Source organism: Archocentrus centrarchus, chromosome 7, assembly GCF_007364275.1.
Source record: "Archocentrus centrarchus isolate MPI-CPG fArcCen1 chromosome 7, fArcCen1, whole genome shotgun sequence".
NCBI classification, from domain to species: Eukaryota; Metazoa; Chordata; class Actinopteri; order Cichliformes; family Cichlidae; genus Archocentrus; species Archocentrus centrarchus.
In genome coordinates, this window is record NC_044352.1 from 28,024,489 (window position 1) to 28,043,381 (window position 18,893).

The window sequence follows — 18,893 nt, forward strand, 5'->3', positions numbered from 1 at the left end:
ATGGTAATTAATTACCTGCTTGACTTTCTGATTTTTATAAATTTTTTTAGATGCTCTTCCGACCCGATGATTGCCCTGCTCTTTTAAACCAAAGTGTTAAAAGTTAAGATGGAAAGTTTCCAATCAAATGACACTGAAATACTGACAGAGAAGCATTGGTGTATGTGAATACTGTGCTTTTACAGATACTGTGCTGGAGACGAGGTGTGTCAATGTTGTAATGTCCCTGACACACCTGTAGAAGGCATATAAACAGTTTGTGTGAAAGCTTGATGTGAATCCCTGCAGCATAAATGTGTGGTCCATAAAGATCGGGCTGTTGGAGCTGGTATGGAAGAACATGACCGGCAGTACTTTGGAATGAACTGAACCGATCCGTGACTTAGTGCATAAAATCCCTGTTGGTGTGTCTCAATATTGTATGGAAGTTTTTCTTTGTTGTTGGTTTCAATAATGTTTTTCATATATTTTGCTTTCCCATCTACAGCTGTTCATCACGGAGAAGCTTTTACAGTACAGCTTGTTAAAGTTTGTTTGTTACAAATGCTGGAAGTGTCAAAGTTTATGGGCATTGCAAGATGGTTGGTATCAGCTGACTTGGTTTATAGTGGAAGGATGTTGTTCATAAGGGTGTCAGATCCAGCACAGAGTCCTCAGCTTCACTTTCACTCATAGCTGCTAGAGTAACAGTTCCCACTGGTCTTGTTTAGAGGCATCTTTATTATTTAGTAGATTAAACAGCATGGGGTTTTGTCCCCTGGGGAAATTCAAAGGAAACTGTAAGTTAAAAATGAAGATGAAGAGTGCCTGCTGTGACCTAAAGCAGACGGAAATCTTAAAGACTACAAATTTATACAAAATCTGGTATACATGCAGGCCAGCCTTCAAAGCTTAGTTGTTAGCTGGAAGTGAGGGCCTGGTGGATCCAGCTCTTTCTAAAGTCTTGGTAAAGTCTTGCAAAAAAAAAAAAAAGATCAGTACTGGAGGTTGTTACTGTTCCTTTGTAAGAGCTACTTAACACAACACAGGAAAAGCATCCATCCATCCATTCTCTTCCACTTATCCTGTTCAGGGTTGCAGGGGTGGGGGGGTGGAGCTGGAGCCTATCCCAGCTGTCATAGGGGAGTGGCAGGGTGCACCCTGTACAGGTCGCCAGCCTGTCGCAGGGCTAACACAGAGAGACAGACAACCACTCACACTCACATTCACACCTATGAGCAGTTTAGAATCACCAAGTTAACCTAACCCCACTAACTGCATGTCTTTGGACCGTGGGAGGAAACCAGAGTATCCAGGAAAAACAAAAGCATAAAGCAGTGTAAGTTAAATAACTCTATACTCCCAGTGGTAGCACTGGCATTGCAACAAAATCCCCTGAGATACTCACGGTGTCATCATCCTGTGGAAAATGGAGCTTCCCTTTGATTTGACAGCATGGCTCTGCTTGTGTGCTGCGTTATTCGTGTCTCACAGGTCCGGCTTTGACTGCAGCGCTGCACACAGCTGAAAAGCAGGAGGGCTGCAGGAGGAAAGACGCATGTGGAGTTTCCTGTACTCCGAGTATAAGCCAACAGCATTTTTAAAGTGTGCACTGTTTGTCTTGCACCGTTGATAAAATCAGGTAGAGGTGGTGCTTCGCTGCATTCTCCTGCAATTTATGTTAACTATGTGCAGAATTTCAAACCAATTAAATGAAGTGCATGAAACTGCTTGCACAGACGAGGGAACGCGCAAAGTGAAGAATCCTCTTACATGCGTTATATCCACATAATTATATTATTATAGCTCGTGAGAGCTTGCAGTTTCTTCCATCCTCTGCCCCTCACTGACTGTTACATTATTTATGAAATGAAAATGTGCGATGTACATTTCCCTGCTGAGATGCAGCACAGCACTGCGCGCACTGCTGCCCGCATGTTAGATCCATTACGGTATTCCAGGGCTCTTGCAGTGGAGCAGAGGAGCTTGATGGATGCAGAGATAAAGAAGAGAAGGAGGGCAAGGGAAGCGCAGACTGCTACAAATCCGCACTTCAGAAGCAGCAGCCTCTTTTTCACTACAGTAAAGGCACAGTATCCAGCTTTTTAAAGAAATCTTCTTTTGTGTTTTGTATCACTTAAGTCTGTCTGGAGTTATCTCTGAATTCCTTCATTACAGATTTCTCCTCCCTCACAGTTTCATGTGAAGGTATCCTGTTTGTTTCAAACCACAGGAGTTCTTTTCATCATGTTGAGGAAGACCTCAGAGCGGCTGAAGGGAGACAGAGAGGTCCTCCTGGATCTGGAGACTGGGGGTGAAGCGCAGACCACAGACAGCTATGGGAGTCTGCAGAATGGGAGCTTCATCCCACCACGATATGTAAGCTCTGTTTCACTTATTTCCCACAATACTGCAGTGTGCTCTCTTTCCAAGACACATCACATCACTTGTCACACAGCAGCCATTCATAACTCTGTTCCCTTCTGGCCCCACTGATTTCTCAGAGATGTGGCAGTGAGTCTTGAGGGGTTTTATCCTTCATGTAATATGAACAGGAGTACAAGGTGCTACAAGGACACTGATAATGACTTGTGGTGAGGCATGCCCTCACTGCATTGAAATATTGTTTTCTAACATCCTGTTTTCTGTCTCATGTTTCTGGTCTCATTACTGCAAAGTGGAGGCATTTATGATGCCATGTACTGGCATAAGAAGTTATGGTTATGGTCATCTAAAGGCAATTAAACATTCATACACTAAGCTGTAATGTTCTAGTTTTCGTCTGCAGCTCTCAGGTGTTTTACAGATTTTCATGATGGTGTCTCTACTGTCAGCTTTCAGCTGCAGCTGCTGACGGAGATATGGATGGTGACAATTCCATTTACATGCACTCTCTTACAACAAGTAAGCAACCAGTTCCACAGCTGGGGAATTACTTCAGAGATGGACAAACTAAGATTGGTAGGCAGCATCAACATCAGTTTTCACGGTGAATGAACGACAAGGTCTTTCATTCGTTTAACCCTTCACGCCTTTATTCTGGGGTGCAGACTTCGTACTGGTGTGGGAGATTCGTTCGCGGAGGAAGCGGCGAGAGAAAGGGAAAAATATGGCTCCCGGCGTGGAGGGGGAAGCCGTTCCCACTGAGGAGAGCAGCAGGTCTGAACGAAGGAAAGCACAACTGTCACAGTGGAGAGAGAAGTTTGTTCAGAATCTGGAGAGTGTTGGGCTGCTCATGGAAAAGGTAGAGTAGACCAGATTCAAGATTATTCATCTTATTGTTAAGTTCTAAATCCACTCATCATCTTTCTTGACTTCTAATTAACATATTTTTGGTCACCGCTCTTCCCTTTAGGAGGAAACGTCAAATGAAAAGAAAACTATACACTTTCTTAAAATTAGCGCCCCCTGGGACGTGTTGGTGTGTTATGCAGAGGAACTTTGCCTTAGAGCGCCACTGCAAGTAAGCACAGCTGTTTATGGTTTGTTCAGCACATTAAACCAAATTACTGGGAATATTATTATTGATTATAGCTCAGGAGAACTTCTCACAATGACAAAACATGCTGATGTTTAGCAGGTAAAGTTTTTACTATCTCAGTTTGGCTTTTAATCATTCAAACAGTTTCTAAGTATCTCTTAATACAATAAAAACCTGCTGTAACTTTAACTTTGCATATGCCATTACGTTACATTTTTTGGATAATTTGCATGTTTGGCTCCCAGGCGCAGCCACATCTAGACCTGAACACATCCGCTCGGGTCCTGAGCAAACTATGCGTACCTAACGTAATGACGGAGTCGGTGCCAAACAGGCCTCTGGATTATTACACGTGTGCCTTTCGCAAGTCAAAGATGAGCAGGTGTGTTGGCCTCTGCAAACAGCAGGATCAGATCATTTTGTGTATCTGGCTGAATGTATGCTTTTCTTTAGATTCCTTGGCTGTGAAGATCATGAAACATATTTCACCAACACACAGAGGCACCGTGTTGTAAGTAACACAAGTTATGACAGTGACAGTACACTGAATGCACTGGATGTGTATTTTAACTGATAGACTGATTTATTTCAGGTCTATGAGATTCTTGCCAGGACAGCATATGGCAAAAGGAAGAAGGCTGAAGTAGGAGTGGACAGACTGTTGAACGAAGGGGCGTACACTGCAGCTTTCCCGCTACATGAGGTCAGTTATTTTTATCTGTTCTTTGACTTGGATTGTGCTGTTTTCTCTTTGTTATTAGCAGCGTGTTTGTTTCCTCGCAGGGCCCATTTCAGCTTCCAAAGCATGAGGTCCGTCCTGATGAGCTGAACCAGAGGCAGGTTCTCTACTACTACTGGGCTCGCTGGTTCAAATGGTACAAGTATCAGCCGCTGGACCATATCAGGGAGTACTTTGGAGAGAAGATTGCACTCTACTTTGCATGGCTGGGTAATTTTTAAACTCTTTAAACTAACAAAAATGTTTAAAAGTGTAATTTTATTACAATTCTGGTAATTTTGATCGGCCTCTCTGGTGGGGGCCAAAGATGTCACTATCTAGGAAAACCGCTGCTGTTCATGCTAATAAATCATCACTCGGAAATACTTTGAGTTAATACTACATGCCAAAGTAATTTAAAATGAATGTGTTCACATTAATAGCATACTGAGTAACACATGAGCTACAACCATAATACTGCACAAACTGTATGCCTGGTAGAGTTTTCTGCTCCACAGTGAAGTGAAAGTAGAAGTGTGTCTGTGGCAGTGAAAGCAAAACTCTCTTAGGAATCTCTGTTCAGAGTAGAGTGTAGCATATGCAAAGTCATACCTGACTATTATTGTCAGGATGAAAGTCATCACTGCAGCTGTAGTAGAGCATCCCGTCTTGCATCAGCTGAGCGCTGCAGTCTTATGGAGCGTTTTGTCTCTGCAGGTTTCTACACAGCCTGGCTGCTGCCGGCAGCAGTGGTTGGAACTCTGGTCTTTGTGTCTGGAGTGATGTCCATGGGCACCAACACACCAGCGTGAGTCTGCATGCTGTATGCAAAATACATGTTTAATGTGCAAAGCACAAAATAATTTGAATGAATCTATGCTGCATGGCAGACACAGTTAATCATGCGTGAGTGTACTGATTTAGATGAGATGTTGTGGTATGTTGGTAGGGAGCTCCACCTGTTTTACACATACAGTAGAGGTGTACACTGTTAATACAAGTAGGCAGTTGAAACACAAGTTATTTCACATGCCTGTTATTGCTTACATTCAGAGTCCACTCAGAACTACATAGATTTGAAGCACAAATTCAGAAATTCCTCCACAAACAGTGACACAGTTGGTGCAGGACAGCGATTTAACAGCAAAATCACATCGGCGCTTGGCAACCTTGCTTTTATTTAGGAATATAACCAGAATACAAGAGCAGGCAAGTTGCACTCATCAGCAAAGACTGACTCAAATTGATTGCAACTTGTTGGCAATCTGCCTGTTTTTACAAATTAGGTGGCAATTATTTGCAAACCTTCTGCAGTCTGTCTGAGAGTGAGTACGGTCCGAGTTAGACCGTGATCGTTTGGAGACACTTTGCCTCACAACAAGTGCAAATAAAAAGACAAGTGAGGTATCTCACCATGTGGGAGTCCTTTCAGCTGTGATTATTAATTAAGTAATTATTCATAAATAATGAGACCTGAGCTCCTGTTTGCGATGCAGTTTGAATTTCTCCTAGATATTTGTGATTAGATGGACCTGATTATGTACATAAAGCTTCCTCTTTGAACAGGAAGTTGTATTTTGTTACATGGTTGTTAAATACTTTTGTAAAAAACTAAAGTCCTCAGATGGGGACACTGGGTTTGTTTTGCAGCATAACACAACAAAGTCAACATGGCTTAACAAAGTATAAAACACAGAATGACGTATGAGGTGAAACATGTCCCCATATGAGGACGCAGGCTCTTAGGAGGTTAACATTTGAACAATAAACAGAACAAATTATCAGCTGCTGGCTGCAGTGACTTACTAGACTCTTACTGTCTCAGTGAAGCTGCCAGAATTGGTACCATTGCGCCTGTTCAGAGACATACAGTAAAGCAGAAACCTTACTGATGTCCAACACAAGAGCCATAGTTCAGCACTGTACTTAATGCACACACATGAGATTAAGATTGATTTTCCTCACACAAAGAAGGCAAATAAATGTGTTATAACTCTTCTTTTAAAGCCGCAATTTCCTGGAAATTAAACTCCACTCATGCACCCTGTCAGACAAGCACAATTTTAGATGCAAATATATCAAAGCGCAGCCTGCTCTGCATAGAACCTCCCTTCATAATTATACAGACTACATGTGGGATATCTGTACCAGATTTATTCTATATTATTTCTTAAGAATGGGCTCTCCCCTACAATTTCTATTCTCCAATTAAGTGTAGCTTAGAGTACGTGCAGTAATATTGCCTTTGTAATTTATTTACCGATCTATTTCTGGTTTCATTGACAGGAATCACTTAGAGACAAGTTGCCATCTTAGGAAAGGGACTCTGTGGCAACAAGAAAAAGCGGCCATCTCTAATGGACAATTAGTGCAGTATAATCCCTCTATTAAAAAAAAAGAGGAAGATGGAGCACTGTGTTAGTCCCGGCTTCATTTGTAGCCGATCCCATGTGAGTCAGGGTTGCACTAACTCACTCTATAATTGTAATAAAAGAAAGTGGATTCTTTTCCTGGCAGGAAGTTAGGAGAATGCTTTCCACACCTCTTATCTGTTCCCTGGAATCAGTATGTAATAGGTATATGTGCAGCTTTTACATCCATTACAGTTAATTCTCCCAATCCCTTAGCTCTCACACTGATAATTATGAGTGCTCTGTATACAATTGCGAGGCCGTATATATCTACTGAGCTACACCTGAAAAGCAGTGCTACTTTAAGAGCTTTAATTGGTGTTATTTCAGTTGTAACTAATCTGCGTCAATGTGTCTGTCAACAGGAAGGAAATCTGTAACAGTGGAGCTACTTATATGATGTGCCCACTCTGTAAAACATGTAAGGCCTGGAACATGTCTGACATCTGTACCTTGGCTCAGGTACAAAACCTTTACCGGAGAACAACTCAGTGACTCTGCAAAAAAAGACTTTATGCTGATGGTTGCACCTTTCTGTATTGCAGCTGGGCTACTTATTCGACCACCCGGGCACAGTGTTTTTCAGTGTGTTCATGTCGTTCTGGGCTGTAACCTTTCTGGAGTACTGGAAGAGAAAAATGGCCACTCTGGCACATCACTGGGACTGTATGGACTTCCATGAAGAGGAGGTATACGAATTTTTTTGTTTATTGCTTGCGTTCAGTATGACTAGATCATACTGGTCTTATTCACTTTATAGTTCTGAGGTCTACCTTTATGCAAGGCCGTTGCAGTTATGTTGCCTTCTGTACAGAGTAAACAAAGTAAACAACAGAGCGAAGCCTTTCGATTCACCGATCTGCGAACCAAACATGCCAGTAAATTAAAGAGCTTGTCCAACGATGATGATGAGCTCTGTGTCTTCATTATTATCTTTAAGGAGCGTCCACGGCCAGAGTTTGCAGCCATGGCCCCCACTATGGAGCAAAATCCAGTGACTGGGGTCAAAGAGCCCTACTTTCCAGAAAAGACCAGGCTGTCTCGCATGTTCACTGGCTCCATGGTTATCATAATGATGGTGAGCCCATTTAAAATGTTTTACAGGATGCTGTTTTGTTGATTTTGGCTTTCACAAAGGTTAATTTTGCGTTTCAGTAAAAGACTATGAATTATGATTCAGGAAGCGTATTCATTCATCAATGTATTCACTGTCTGCTCAGTATCTGCTGAGTTTAATGTAACATCTTACAGTGATTAATTACCACAATTATTGTAGCATTATAAAATCTAATTCTAATACAACATCCAGATCTGCTCCCGAACAACGGACTTGTTCTCCTTTTCTCTTAGTTAATCTCATTATACACGGTTTCAGTGAGGAGTCTCAGTTTCTTTGGAGCTTTTCCTTTTGTGATTGTGTAGAGAAAGAGAGGTGGGGGGGGTTACGTTTCACTAAATCCTGCATTGTTAACTGAACCGTTTTTTAATAATGAATCTGGGTCATATGCCCACAGGGCCAGATGTGATCTGATCATCTCAGCCACGCACTTTATGCCATGTCCCAGATTAACTTCTTTCTAGACGCACATCTGAGGATCAGTTTTCCCACACCCTTCATCTGATGGCAGTGAAGGAGGTGGAACATTTAAAAAAACAAAAAAGCAAATTCTCTTCTTAGTTCACTGTAAAATTGCCTTGGAAATGTATTGATATTGTGCCAGTCATTAATTTTGATTTAAAGAATCAATTTGTCTCCGAGTTAATATATAGTATATATATATATATATATATATATATATATATATATATATATATATATATATACCACATTCAATTAAACCCAACTCTTAAAAACTTAGTTTGTGCTCTGACAGGTGACGAGGGCCAACAGCCAAACTGTGTTGGTCTAACAATAAGGACGCTGGACTCAACTTCATGAGCCTGAGTGGTGTAGATGATGACGGCCGGCCTTCATGTGCTTCTGGCTGTGCGCAGCGTATTGTGTAGCCACTAAAGGTGTGCTTTTCTCTCTTCTAACATCTCTCAGCTGTGTGTGGTGATAATCTTCCTGGTGACGGTGGTCATGTGCCGCGGTATCATCAGCGTGGTGATGTTTCACACCGGGAGCCCTGTACTGCGGACAGAGGTACGTTACCACTATTTCATGTTTTGCTTGCACAAAGAAATAGTCCGTGCATGCACATAGAACCTTGTTGAGATGAGATGAAAAATAATTTTAATGTAATATTTAACATTTTTTGGGCAGCGTGGTGCTGCAGTGGTTGGTTGTAATCCACCGGCTGATTGGAGCCTTTCTGTGTGGAGTTTTCATGTTCTCCCCGTGTCTGCGTGGGTTCTCTCCGGGTACTCTGGCTTCCTCCCACAGTCCAAAGACATGCATCTTAGGTTAATTGGTGATTCTAAAATTGGCCATAGGCATGAATGTGAGTGTGAAAGGTTGCCTGTCTCTCTGTGTTAGCCTTGCAATAGACTGGTGACCTCTCCAGGTCCTGCCTTTCAGCTTAGGCCTCAGTCTCACTATAGTAACAACAGGATGGCAGCTAATGTGGGACCAGGAAAAACCAGTCGTCAGGGAGTTGCGTTAAACTTTTTTTACTGAATGGGAACGATTGCTCTTAACCATTTTCCCAACAGCTCACACTTTCCAAAAAAATAAAACAATTTCTCAGTTTCAATATTTAACAAGTTGCCTCTTCACTGTTTTTAATTTGTAAGGCTTTAAATGATTTTCAAATCATACATGTTTACCTTCCTCCCCCAGGCAGGGACCATAGCCAACATCTCCAGCAGTATTGTAAATCTGGGGCTCATACTGCTGATGGGGCAGGTCTATACTGCATTAGCTGAGCAGCTCACTAAATGGGGTAAGAATCAATGCGGCTCTCACACACCTCAAACCTCAGTGGTGTATATTGATAGGTTTTTCTCAAGAGCAGATGAAGCTCTTCAGTTGCCGATTGTTTCAATCAAAGCAGGTCGCGTCATGTGGCAGAACTGTGGGACTCCACTAAAGTACAGCTACAGTGGACATAAAAAAAAGTCTACACACAAATAAGAATAGTAATTAAGAAGAGGAATTCCAGCTTTTAGCGCAACAACCAAGTGCATATATCCAATTCAACAAAACCTGGATCCTACTTTAAAACTGTGGGGTCGTCAGAAGAGGGCTGTGCTCAAGAGATGCCCTCACAGTCTCACAGTCTGGCAGATTTGGAGTGCTTTTGTGTGTGTGAGTGGGCAAAGCTGTGCCGTGCTGTCAAACTCCTACACAAAAAGACTGAATACTGTAATTAAATGAAAAGGATGTGCATATTTATGCAACCAGGTTATTACATTTTTACCCCTTCCTCCCCACCAAGAAAACTGTAAATGTTAATATGATGTTATTACTCTCCTGATTCTTGATTTTCCGTTCAAGTAAAAATATTAATTTAAATCAAAAAGTTTATTTCACACAGTTGACACTGTAATTTTGACTGTTCTTTATACCAGTTATAATGTTTTCACCAACGTAGCAACATCACTGAACTGTCTGAGAGAAAACAATGTCAACATTGTCTTAACATCTTTAACACTGTTTTTTTGTGTTGCAGAGATGCACCGAACACAAACGCAGTATGACAACGCTTTCATCTTCAAGGTGTTCATCTTCCAGTTTGTCAACTTCTACTCGTCTCCCTTTTATGTGGCTTTCTTTAAAGGAAGGTGAGACGCTAAAGAGTCGCAGCAAACACACAGTTTAATAATGAAAAGATGAAAACACTTTTTCAAGGTGCCATCCATCTCTCTGCGATCAGGTTTGTGGGTTACCCCACCAACTACGGGACCTTGTTTGGGATGAGAAATGAAGACGTGAGTGATTTAGAGAGCCTGCACGGGAAAGAAATATTACAGATACTTTCTATTGCATGTTTATGTGAGCATGTAAAAATGATGCCTCAGCGTGTCATGTTTGTGCGTCTTTATATTACAGTGTGGTGCTGGGGGTTGCCTCATTGAACTGGCTCAACAACTTTTCATCATAATGGTGGGAAAGCAGCTTATCAACAACGTTCAGGAGTTCATTATACCGTACGTTCCTGCACTTTTAGATGATGTGCTAATTTGTTTGTAAAGACATTAAACTGATATCTGTATTTTTAGGGTACATCCTGTACGGGTCACCAGCCTGTCACAGAGCTAACACAGAGACAGACAACATTCACACTCACATTCACACCTGTGGGCAATTTAGACTCACCAGTTAACCTAACCCCACTAACTGCATGTCTGACTGTGAGAGGAAACCAGAGTACCCGCAAAAGACAGGAGTACGTTTTTCTAAAATAAAATGGTCATAAATAAAAAGTAAACAAACTCATTTAAAATGAACAGTACCATGACACAACTGAAAAGAATGAACCAGAAATAGTATAAAAGCAAAAACTGTGGTATGGATAATGTAGATACAGGAGATGCACAAAAAAGCAGCAGCGCTGTGTTGGGTTGTTCTGCAGTTCCATCACAGCTCTTTAGTGCAGTAAATCTCATCTGTGTGCCTCTGCGCCAGCAGTGTGTGTGTGTGTGTGTGTGTGTGTGTGTGTGTGTGTGTGTGTGTGTGTGTGTGTGTGTGTGTGTGTGTGTGTGTGTGTGTGTGTGTGTATATTGCAGAAGAGTAGTGCGGTAAACACACTTCTAACCCCTGGCAAACATTATGTAATCAGCGCTCTCATTCAGCTTTTTTTACTTTTAGCACATAAACAAATCACAGATATGACACAAATCTGTTGCTACGCACAACAAAACAAATGAAAAATAAATGGGCAGAAACTTGAGTCAGTTTGTCGCAGAACTATAAGAAATGCATGAAATGGGATTTATTTACAGAGAAGCAAAACAAAAACCAGGACCAACACCTATACAGAAGAAGACCAGCTTACAGTGGGCTAAACAGGAGCCATCATGGACTGTAGATGAACGCGATGCTGGTGATGAATCAAAGGAGATGATGCTGGAACATATAAAGAATGATGAAAACAAGCAGAATTTGCTGCTCTGTGGTGGGGTTGTGTGTCAAGTAAAGGACCAGAGCAGATGGCAAACATTACCTCAGCAACAAATGCTCGGGTGTACACTGATAGAAAGTAGGTTTGGTGATGGTGAAGTGATTTTTCAGGATAATAATAATGCGTCTTGCTAGTAATGCAACTTTTCTTCAGGAAAGGAATATCAACTCACTGGCAGTCTGGATCTCAGACCAACTGAAATTTTATGGTGTGAATTGGAGAAAAATGATGTTTAGCTACAAAAAAACAACTTTTGTGTCATATCTGTGATTTATTTGCTACAAAGTGAAAAAGTTGAATGAATATCATTTCAACATTGCATCATTTTTCCCATGGCTTGTGATACATTCTAACACAAATATGCTGATTCCCTCAAATAAAGCTTACAGCTGACGTGCAGCTGCTGTTAGATTAGATGCATGAAGAATGAGCTGCAGTATGGAGCCAGTTTCAACGATACATTAGAAACATCTGCAACTGCCTGACGTTTTCAACCTTGTTATTCGAACAGCTCCAAATATGTTAGAATAAAATCTGATTTTTAAAGAGCAGCTGTTTTATAAATGAGTGGCATCTGTCCCCATGTTTAAGACTGTTTCCTGTTTAAAATAATGTAAATAATGTGTAAAAAAAAAAAAAAAGTAGCAGAAATGTTTAATTAATTTGCACAATATTTCTAAAATTAGAAACATCCTGTCTCAGAGTGATGCTGAAAAACTAGTTCATGCATTTGTTATTTTCTAGGCTGGACTTTTGTAATTCATTATTATCAGGCTGTCCTAAAAGCTCCCTGAAAAGCCTTCAGCTGATCCAAAATGCTGCAGCTAGAGTACTGACAGGGACTAGAAAGAGAGAGCAGATTTCTCCCATACTGGCTTCTCTTCATCGGCTTCAATCCAGAATCTAATTTAAAATCCCTCTTCTTTGAATAATCAGGCCCTCTCATATATTAACGACCTCATGATACCTTTATTATCCTAACAGGACTTCCCTCTCAGACTGCTGGCTTACTTGTGGTTCCCAGAGCTTCAGGCTCCTCAGCCGCATTTAATCATTAGCAACTATTAAACTCTGGCTCTCCCTTCCATAGATTTTCTTTTCTCCTGTCTCTCTCTGCTCCCTTCTCTTTCCCTTCACCCCCAACAGTCATGGCAGGTGGCTGCCCCTCCCTGAGCCGGGTTCTTCCTGTTAAAAGGGAGTTTTTCCTTCCCCCTATCACCGAGTGTTTTCTCATAGGGGGGTCGTGTGATTGTAGGGTCTTTACCTTACAATTTAAAGCACCTTGAGGTGACTGCTTGTTGTGAATTGGCCCTATATAAATAAAATTGAATTGAATTAAAAATGCCCTTTTCTTCCCCATCAGTAAAGTGAAGGCCTGGCGTCAGAAGAGAACTCTGGCCAAAGTGCTGGGTGGCAAGGCATCCCATGAGCCTCGGCGCTGGGAAGAAGATTACAAGCTGGTTGAGTGTGAGGGCCTGTTTGAAGAGTACCTGGAGATGGGTGAGTATCCATAACTGTATCTGCAGGACCTAATATCACTGCATTCAACATGATCTCTTCATATGCTTCAGTGCTCCAGTTTGGCTTCATCACCATCTTCGTGGCGGCGTTCCCACTCGCTCCGCTCTTTGCCCTCCTCAACAACTGGGCGGAGATTCGTCTGGATGCCCACAAGTTTGTGTGCGAGTACCGCCGGCCGGTGGCCGAACGCGCGCAAAACATCGGAGTCTGGTTTAACATACTGGAAGCCCTGTCGCACCTGTCTGTCATTGCCAATGTGAGTTCATCTCTAATTACATTATTTTCAGACTGAATAATAATATGAGGAGAAAAAAGAGAATATTTATCATCTGTAACATTATCTTCTGGTCTTCTTCAGGCTTTCCTAATAGCCTTCACATCAGATTTTTTACCTCGCCTGCTGTATGAGTACAAGTTTGACAATGATCTCAACGGATACGTCAACTTCACCCTGGCTTACGCCCCACTGAACTACACAGAGTACCCTTTGTGCAGGTAAGCTGCATAAAGATTTGTGAGTGCTTGTAACATTAATCAAGTCTAAAGTTTCATATTCAGCTTCTCATAAATGTTTATTTTGGAGTCGCTAAGTTTCTAAGTGTGTTCAGATCATAGGTTTGACCAACAGATGGTGATATTACTGATGGTTTCTCTTCATGTGCAGCTGCTGCTGCATATTATACACACCAACTATTACTCAGTATTTCCTGTTGTGAGTGTATCATGATTAGGAAATATTATATTTTTTTTTCAGATATAAAGCATTCAGAGACAACAATGGAAGCTACACACTGTTTTACTGGGAGCTCCTTGCAGTCAGACTCGGCTTTATTATTGCATTTGAGGTATGCAGGGAGCTGCCTGGTAACTCTGTTTATTTCATTTTGCCTCTTTTAGTGTTTTTAACTTCATTTGATATTATATTTTCTACACCTCTGTCCATGGTTCTACTTCTACTGACAACTGCATGTTTTAACTGCTGGTTATTTGGTCCTCTCTCAGTGTTTTGTGCAGTTTTTAAGTTTTGTTTTCCTTCAGCTGTATCACTTTTTATTCTTGCTCCCCTCCTTTCTCTACTTTCTCTCTGCTGTTTGTTTACACTCATCTGAGAGAGAAGAAATATATATATAATGTGAAAATATTACAAATACTGTTACTTTTCCTTTTTTGTGCTTGAAGATCAACTGTCGGTTAGTCAAAACTAATGTCAAAATTTGTACCAGTTTCTGATGTGATGAGATTGTTCTTACTGTCTGCTTGTTTCTCCATCGCCAGCATGTGGTGTTCTTCGTACTGCGAGCCATTGACTGGATCGTACCTGATGTCCCTGAGTCGCTGGAGCTGAAGATCAAGAGGGAGCGCTACCTAGCTAAGCAAGCTCTGGCTGAAAACCAGGAGGCCCTGTTGGTGAGTCGAGCCCGAAGGGCCGCCACTGCCACTCCAGGCACCTCCAGCCCAGGTCAGTAAGAACATGGGACGTGCACACACATACACACACAGGTCGTGCAGCACACATTTAGTCATAAAATCTGAGTCTAGTCGTTAAATGTGTGAGATATAATCAAACTGACACCTGGGATTTTTAGATCAGGTCACTATTAAACTCAGTGAAACCATCTTTTGGATACAAATTTGTCCATCTGAGAACAGTGACTCTGCTCTGTATCGTAGCAGAAGATGCAGAAGTGCAGCCTCCAAAAAAGAAAACAAATTCTTTCCATTAGCATCCTTGTTAGCACCATAATAAACAAATCCTCAGCAGTGTATTGGTCCTGTGGTTCCACGTAGGTGATCCATTGCTCACAGGTAATGTAGTGTTAAACCTATCACTGCTGATTCCCACAAATAAATCCCACTTACCCACCTCCACAGAGAGTTTGTAAAGCACCTGCGGCTCGACTAGCTGTCATAAACTGACTGCACTGCGTACAACATGATCATTAAAGGTAATCTGTGTGGGATCGGTGCCAAATATGCCGGCTGACTACATCCCCAGACTCTGTGGCCTGATATGTGTTGGCATAGGTTATTCATCTGTCAGCACTTCTGCTCAGGTTCAACTTTAAATAAAATGAAAAATCATTATGTTCAAAAATACTGAGCAGCTTAGCAGTTCACATCTCAGATGTCATATTCTGCCCACGGGGCTCCCAGACTATATATTCATTCACTGCTCATGGAGTACATACTGTAGCCTCATAGTGTGTATATTCATCCTCACCTGTGTGTGTGTGTGTGTGGTGTGTGTGTGTGTGTGTGTGTGTGTGTGTGTGTGTGTGTGTGTGTGTGTGTGTGTGTGTGTGTGTCCCTTTGTTCTGACCCACGCTGTTGTCATGTGTCTCGTGTAGTAAATGTTGCTGGATGAGGACAGGTGAGTGCAGCACAAGTAAGTGAACAACATTCCCAGAAAGGTCATGATTTCAGTAATCAGAGAGGTCAAAATAGATGCACCCAAAAAGAGCACTGTGATCATTTCCTGCTGAAACTTTTTAAAACAAAGAATATGTTATAATTTAACACATTTAAGTCAGCAAAACATCCGTAAGAGCTTATTTACCTACATATGGCATTATTTATCCTGACTCTGGAGCCGGTGGTTTTATTTACTGCATCATTTTTCAAATAATAGCACAGTATAATTTTATTATTTCAATGACACAGTCCAGTTTGATAACCAGCCTTTTGCTCAACACTGCTGACCAGCATTTACATATAAATATATAACTTTTAAACAGCTCTGAACATTTAGCATGCTTTGTTGTGCACAGAGGCATACATGTAAAAAAAAGTACTTTTATGGAAAGCAATGATCTTTTTTAAACAAACACAAGTTTATTGTGCTTCATTGCTAACCTCGTGACTGTGTTGCATTTGGCATGCACAGGTTTTGGTTTTAGGTTTGGTTTTGAAAACATACGATTTTACTAAAGACCTCACGAAGCCGGAGATATTTATGTCCTGTAGTTCCCCTAAAGCCAGATGTTAGGTCAAGATTTTGTGAATGAAATGTGCATATTTGCTTTCTGAGGATAAAAACATCCATTTGATCAGATGTGAGGCCTGCAGTACAGACAGATGAATTTGGTATCTGAAATCATTTGTTTTGTTTTGTTTGTGACCAGTGATTTACTACAAGAATATAGTATGATAGCCGCCTGCTGCGATTCAGTAGCATGCTGCAGCACAGGCTGACTGTATCAGCTTTTTTCCCCTCCTTATTGCAGTCAGTCTAACAGGCCTAACTGTTCTCCTGTCTTTCTGCTTCTCTCCCACTCCTGCATCCAAACCCAACTGCGTTGCCTCCCCTGAAGCAAGCGACGCGTCCTTTGGAAACATGAGTTAGGACTCCGCTTTGGAAAAGGACTCAACATCGGTGAAATATAAGACATTCCTTTGCATCTGGGATAAGTGGAATACTGTGTTGGGATTGGTTTTCATATCATCAATAAATATGCAGCTGCACAGATCCGTGATAAGCAGGTGAACCCTCCAGTGTATCCTTCCTGTTCATATCAATGTTTCACCGACATATCTCGATTCCGTCTTTGATCTCCTGGTTATTTCAAGCATCATCAGAGTCTGATGTTTCTTTATAAGAGCAAAGGGCATATATTTATAAAACATAAATCTATATATTGATGAATAATAAAACAAAAATATGTGGGTAAAATTAGCATTTTGATTGGCTCCCAGCAGCTACAGCATGCATTGATAATGCGACAGTATCTGAGTCCAGTCAGAACTTCACCGGTCTGAGACTTGAAGCGATGTGTGTGTCCCACGCAGTCCCAAAGTCTGAACCCTTGAATCAGATCTATTAAAATCATGTCATAATCACAAGTCATAATGTCAAATTGCATAACTTCCCATTTGCAGTGTTTTTCATAGTATTATTATTGGGGTACCCAAAAGACCTGATATTTAATCAAAGTCTGATTACCCTGATTTTCTGGGGCCTTACAAAGCTCCTCTAAAGGGACAGAAGACTTTAAAGAGCTGATTACAAGAGATCTGCAGATTACTTCTTAATTGTGTATGATTATTATCTTTCTGATGACTGCTGACTTGAGGTCAAAGTTCACTTTCTTTGGATCACCTGCGACTGCAAGATTGCAAACAGTCCTTTTTTACTTTAACTGTTCATGTTTACAAGGCTCTCATTGTTCACTGACTGTATTATTACCACATAGTTTATGCTGTGTTTTCACCCAGCACTAAGCATGCCAGTGTTTTCTACATGAATGAGTCCCTAATGTACAAAACTGTAAACAGGAGTGCAATAGTACCTCAGTAGAGGCCATATTTTATGTGTGAGCTGTTTTGCATTTGAGATCCAAATAAAATCTAGTTTGATGAATGCAAATGCCTCCTCGACGTGGGATTCAGAGTCTGGGAGATGATGTGCTCACTGAATTTTAACATTAATCATTCCACACCATCTCCCTTCTCCACTTTCTCCATTTTCTCTTCATCCCGCCCTCCTTCTGAAAAATCTTGCCTTCTCCGAAAAGTAGCAGCAGATAAAGAAGACGCCGATTTATTAGGCGTCGAAGCAGAAACAGACAGGTGTTTGTTAATGATTTCTCTCTTTCTCTCCCTCCTCCCCTTACAAAAACTCCACCAATGGCTGTGGCCTTGGGCAACTCCTGACTTTTATTTTATCTCATCCCCCCTCCACCTCAGTCTTTTTTTCCCCAGTTATTTCATTCCTATAATCCCATTTTTTTGGTAATGCATACTCTCTTCTTCCGCCTCTTCTCTCTTGGCCACATTCATCCTCAGATTGTTGTGATTGCTGTGCGTTCCTCTGCCATGGCCTGCAGGAAGAGTGAGTTAGTACATGTCAGCGAGCACAGGTATGCACTATGGACACCGGCTGGCTCATCTAGCGGCTGCTGGAGTGAAGGGGGAGATGCTTGCATGCAAGCGCTGCAAAAGAAAACTCCAATGAGGACTCAGCTGAACCAGTAAAGAAAAAAAACGTACCTGATATTCAATGCATTTACATCCATTTTGGTTGCCACTACACACACTGACACTACACACACACACTACACACTGACACAGCTGTATTTCAGGGTTAAAAGTTGTCTGCCAGTCAATGCTACATGTTGCCTGATTAATTTGGCATAGCAATTGCATATTATCCCATTTGCTTGAATGGTGATACAAAAGGAAAAATCATAGCCAAGAATCCTTTAGCATGCATTTTTTTTTCTTTGTTTTGTTGTTTATACACCATTAGATGTTGTCCCAAGGTAACCTGATGCCCATTCTTTTCATAGCTGATCCAGCAGCAAGCGTGGAGCTCTAAAAAAGATGAGGGTGTTCGAGCAAGCCTTAGCAGCTTCTTTCTGTTACCATCTCACAGTCTGACATCCGCGAAAGCTGCATGCAAGCACGCGCTCACATACACAGCCAGAGGCATTTTCAGAGGCATTTTCAGAGGCAATGGAGCTGCATGCACAGTGTTGCAAATGCATGCATGCACAAAGTCCAACATGCAAATCTCTGCTTTTGAGTCTCGATGTGTAAATTTCACATGTTCAGATAGCTCACAGCACATGCACACACAATGGTATATACTATATATATATATATAGACCTCACTACCCTCGCATTAGTGACATGCATTCAGATTTTTAATGGTTCACACTTCCATACAAGAGCAACACTTTTCTTTCCAATTTAGGCCCTCTGTCCCTTTCTGTCTCAAG

General features: G+C 41.4%; 1 protein-coding gene across 1 annotated transcript; it reads left to right on the top strand.

The window, feature by feature from the left end:
• The first annotated feature begins 345 nt into the window (after positions 1-345).
• On the top strand, positions 346-17,418 carry ano11 (anoctamin 11). The gene is made up of 25 exons (XM_030733193.1): positions 346-404; positions 1,941-2,067; positions 2,213-2,358; positions 2,814-2,940; positions 3,030-3,223; positions 3,335-3,442; positions 3,706-3,842; positions 3,914-3,971; positions 4,053-4,163; positions 4,244-4,409; positions 4,896-4,986; positions 6,955-7,051; positions 7,135-7,278; positions 7,530-7,667; positions 8,637-8,735; positions 9,372-9,474; positions 10,204-10,315; positions 10,408-10,462; positions 10,584-10,681; positions 13,019-13,155; positions 13,227-13,432; positions 13,535-13,671; positions 13,931-14,021; positions 14,452-14,635; positions 16,488-17,418. The coding sequence occupies exons 3-25, from the start codon at positions 2,227-2,229 to the stop codon at positions 16,517-16,519; spliced, it is 2,757 nt and encodes a 918-aa protein (XP_030589053.1). The 5' UTR covers positions 346-404; positions 1,941-2,067; positions 2,213-2,226; the 3' UTR covers positions 16,520-17,418.
• Positions 17,419-18,893: the final 1,475 nt, after the last annotated feature.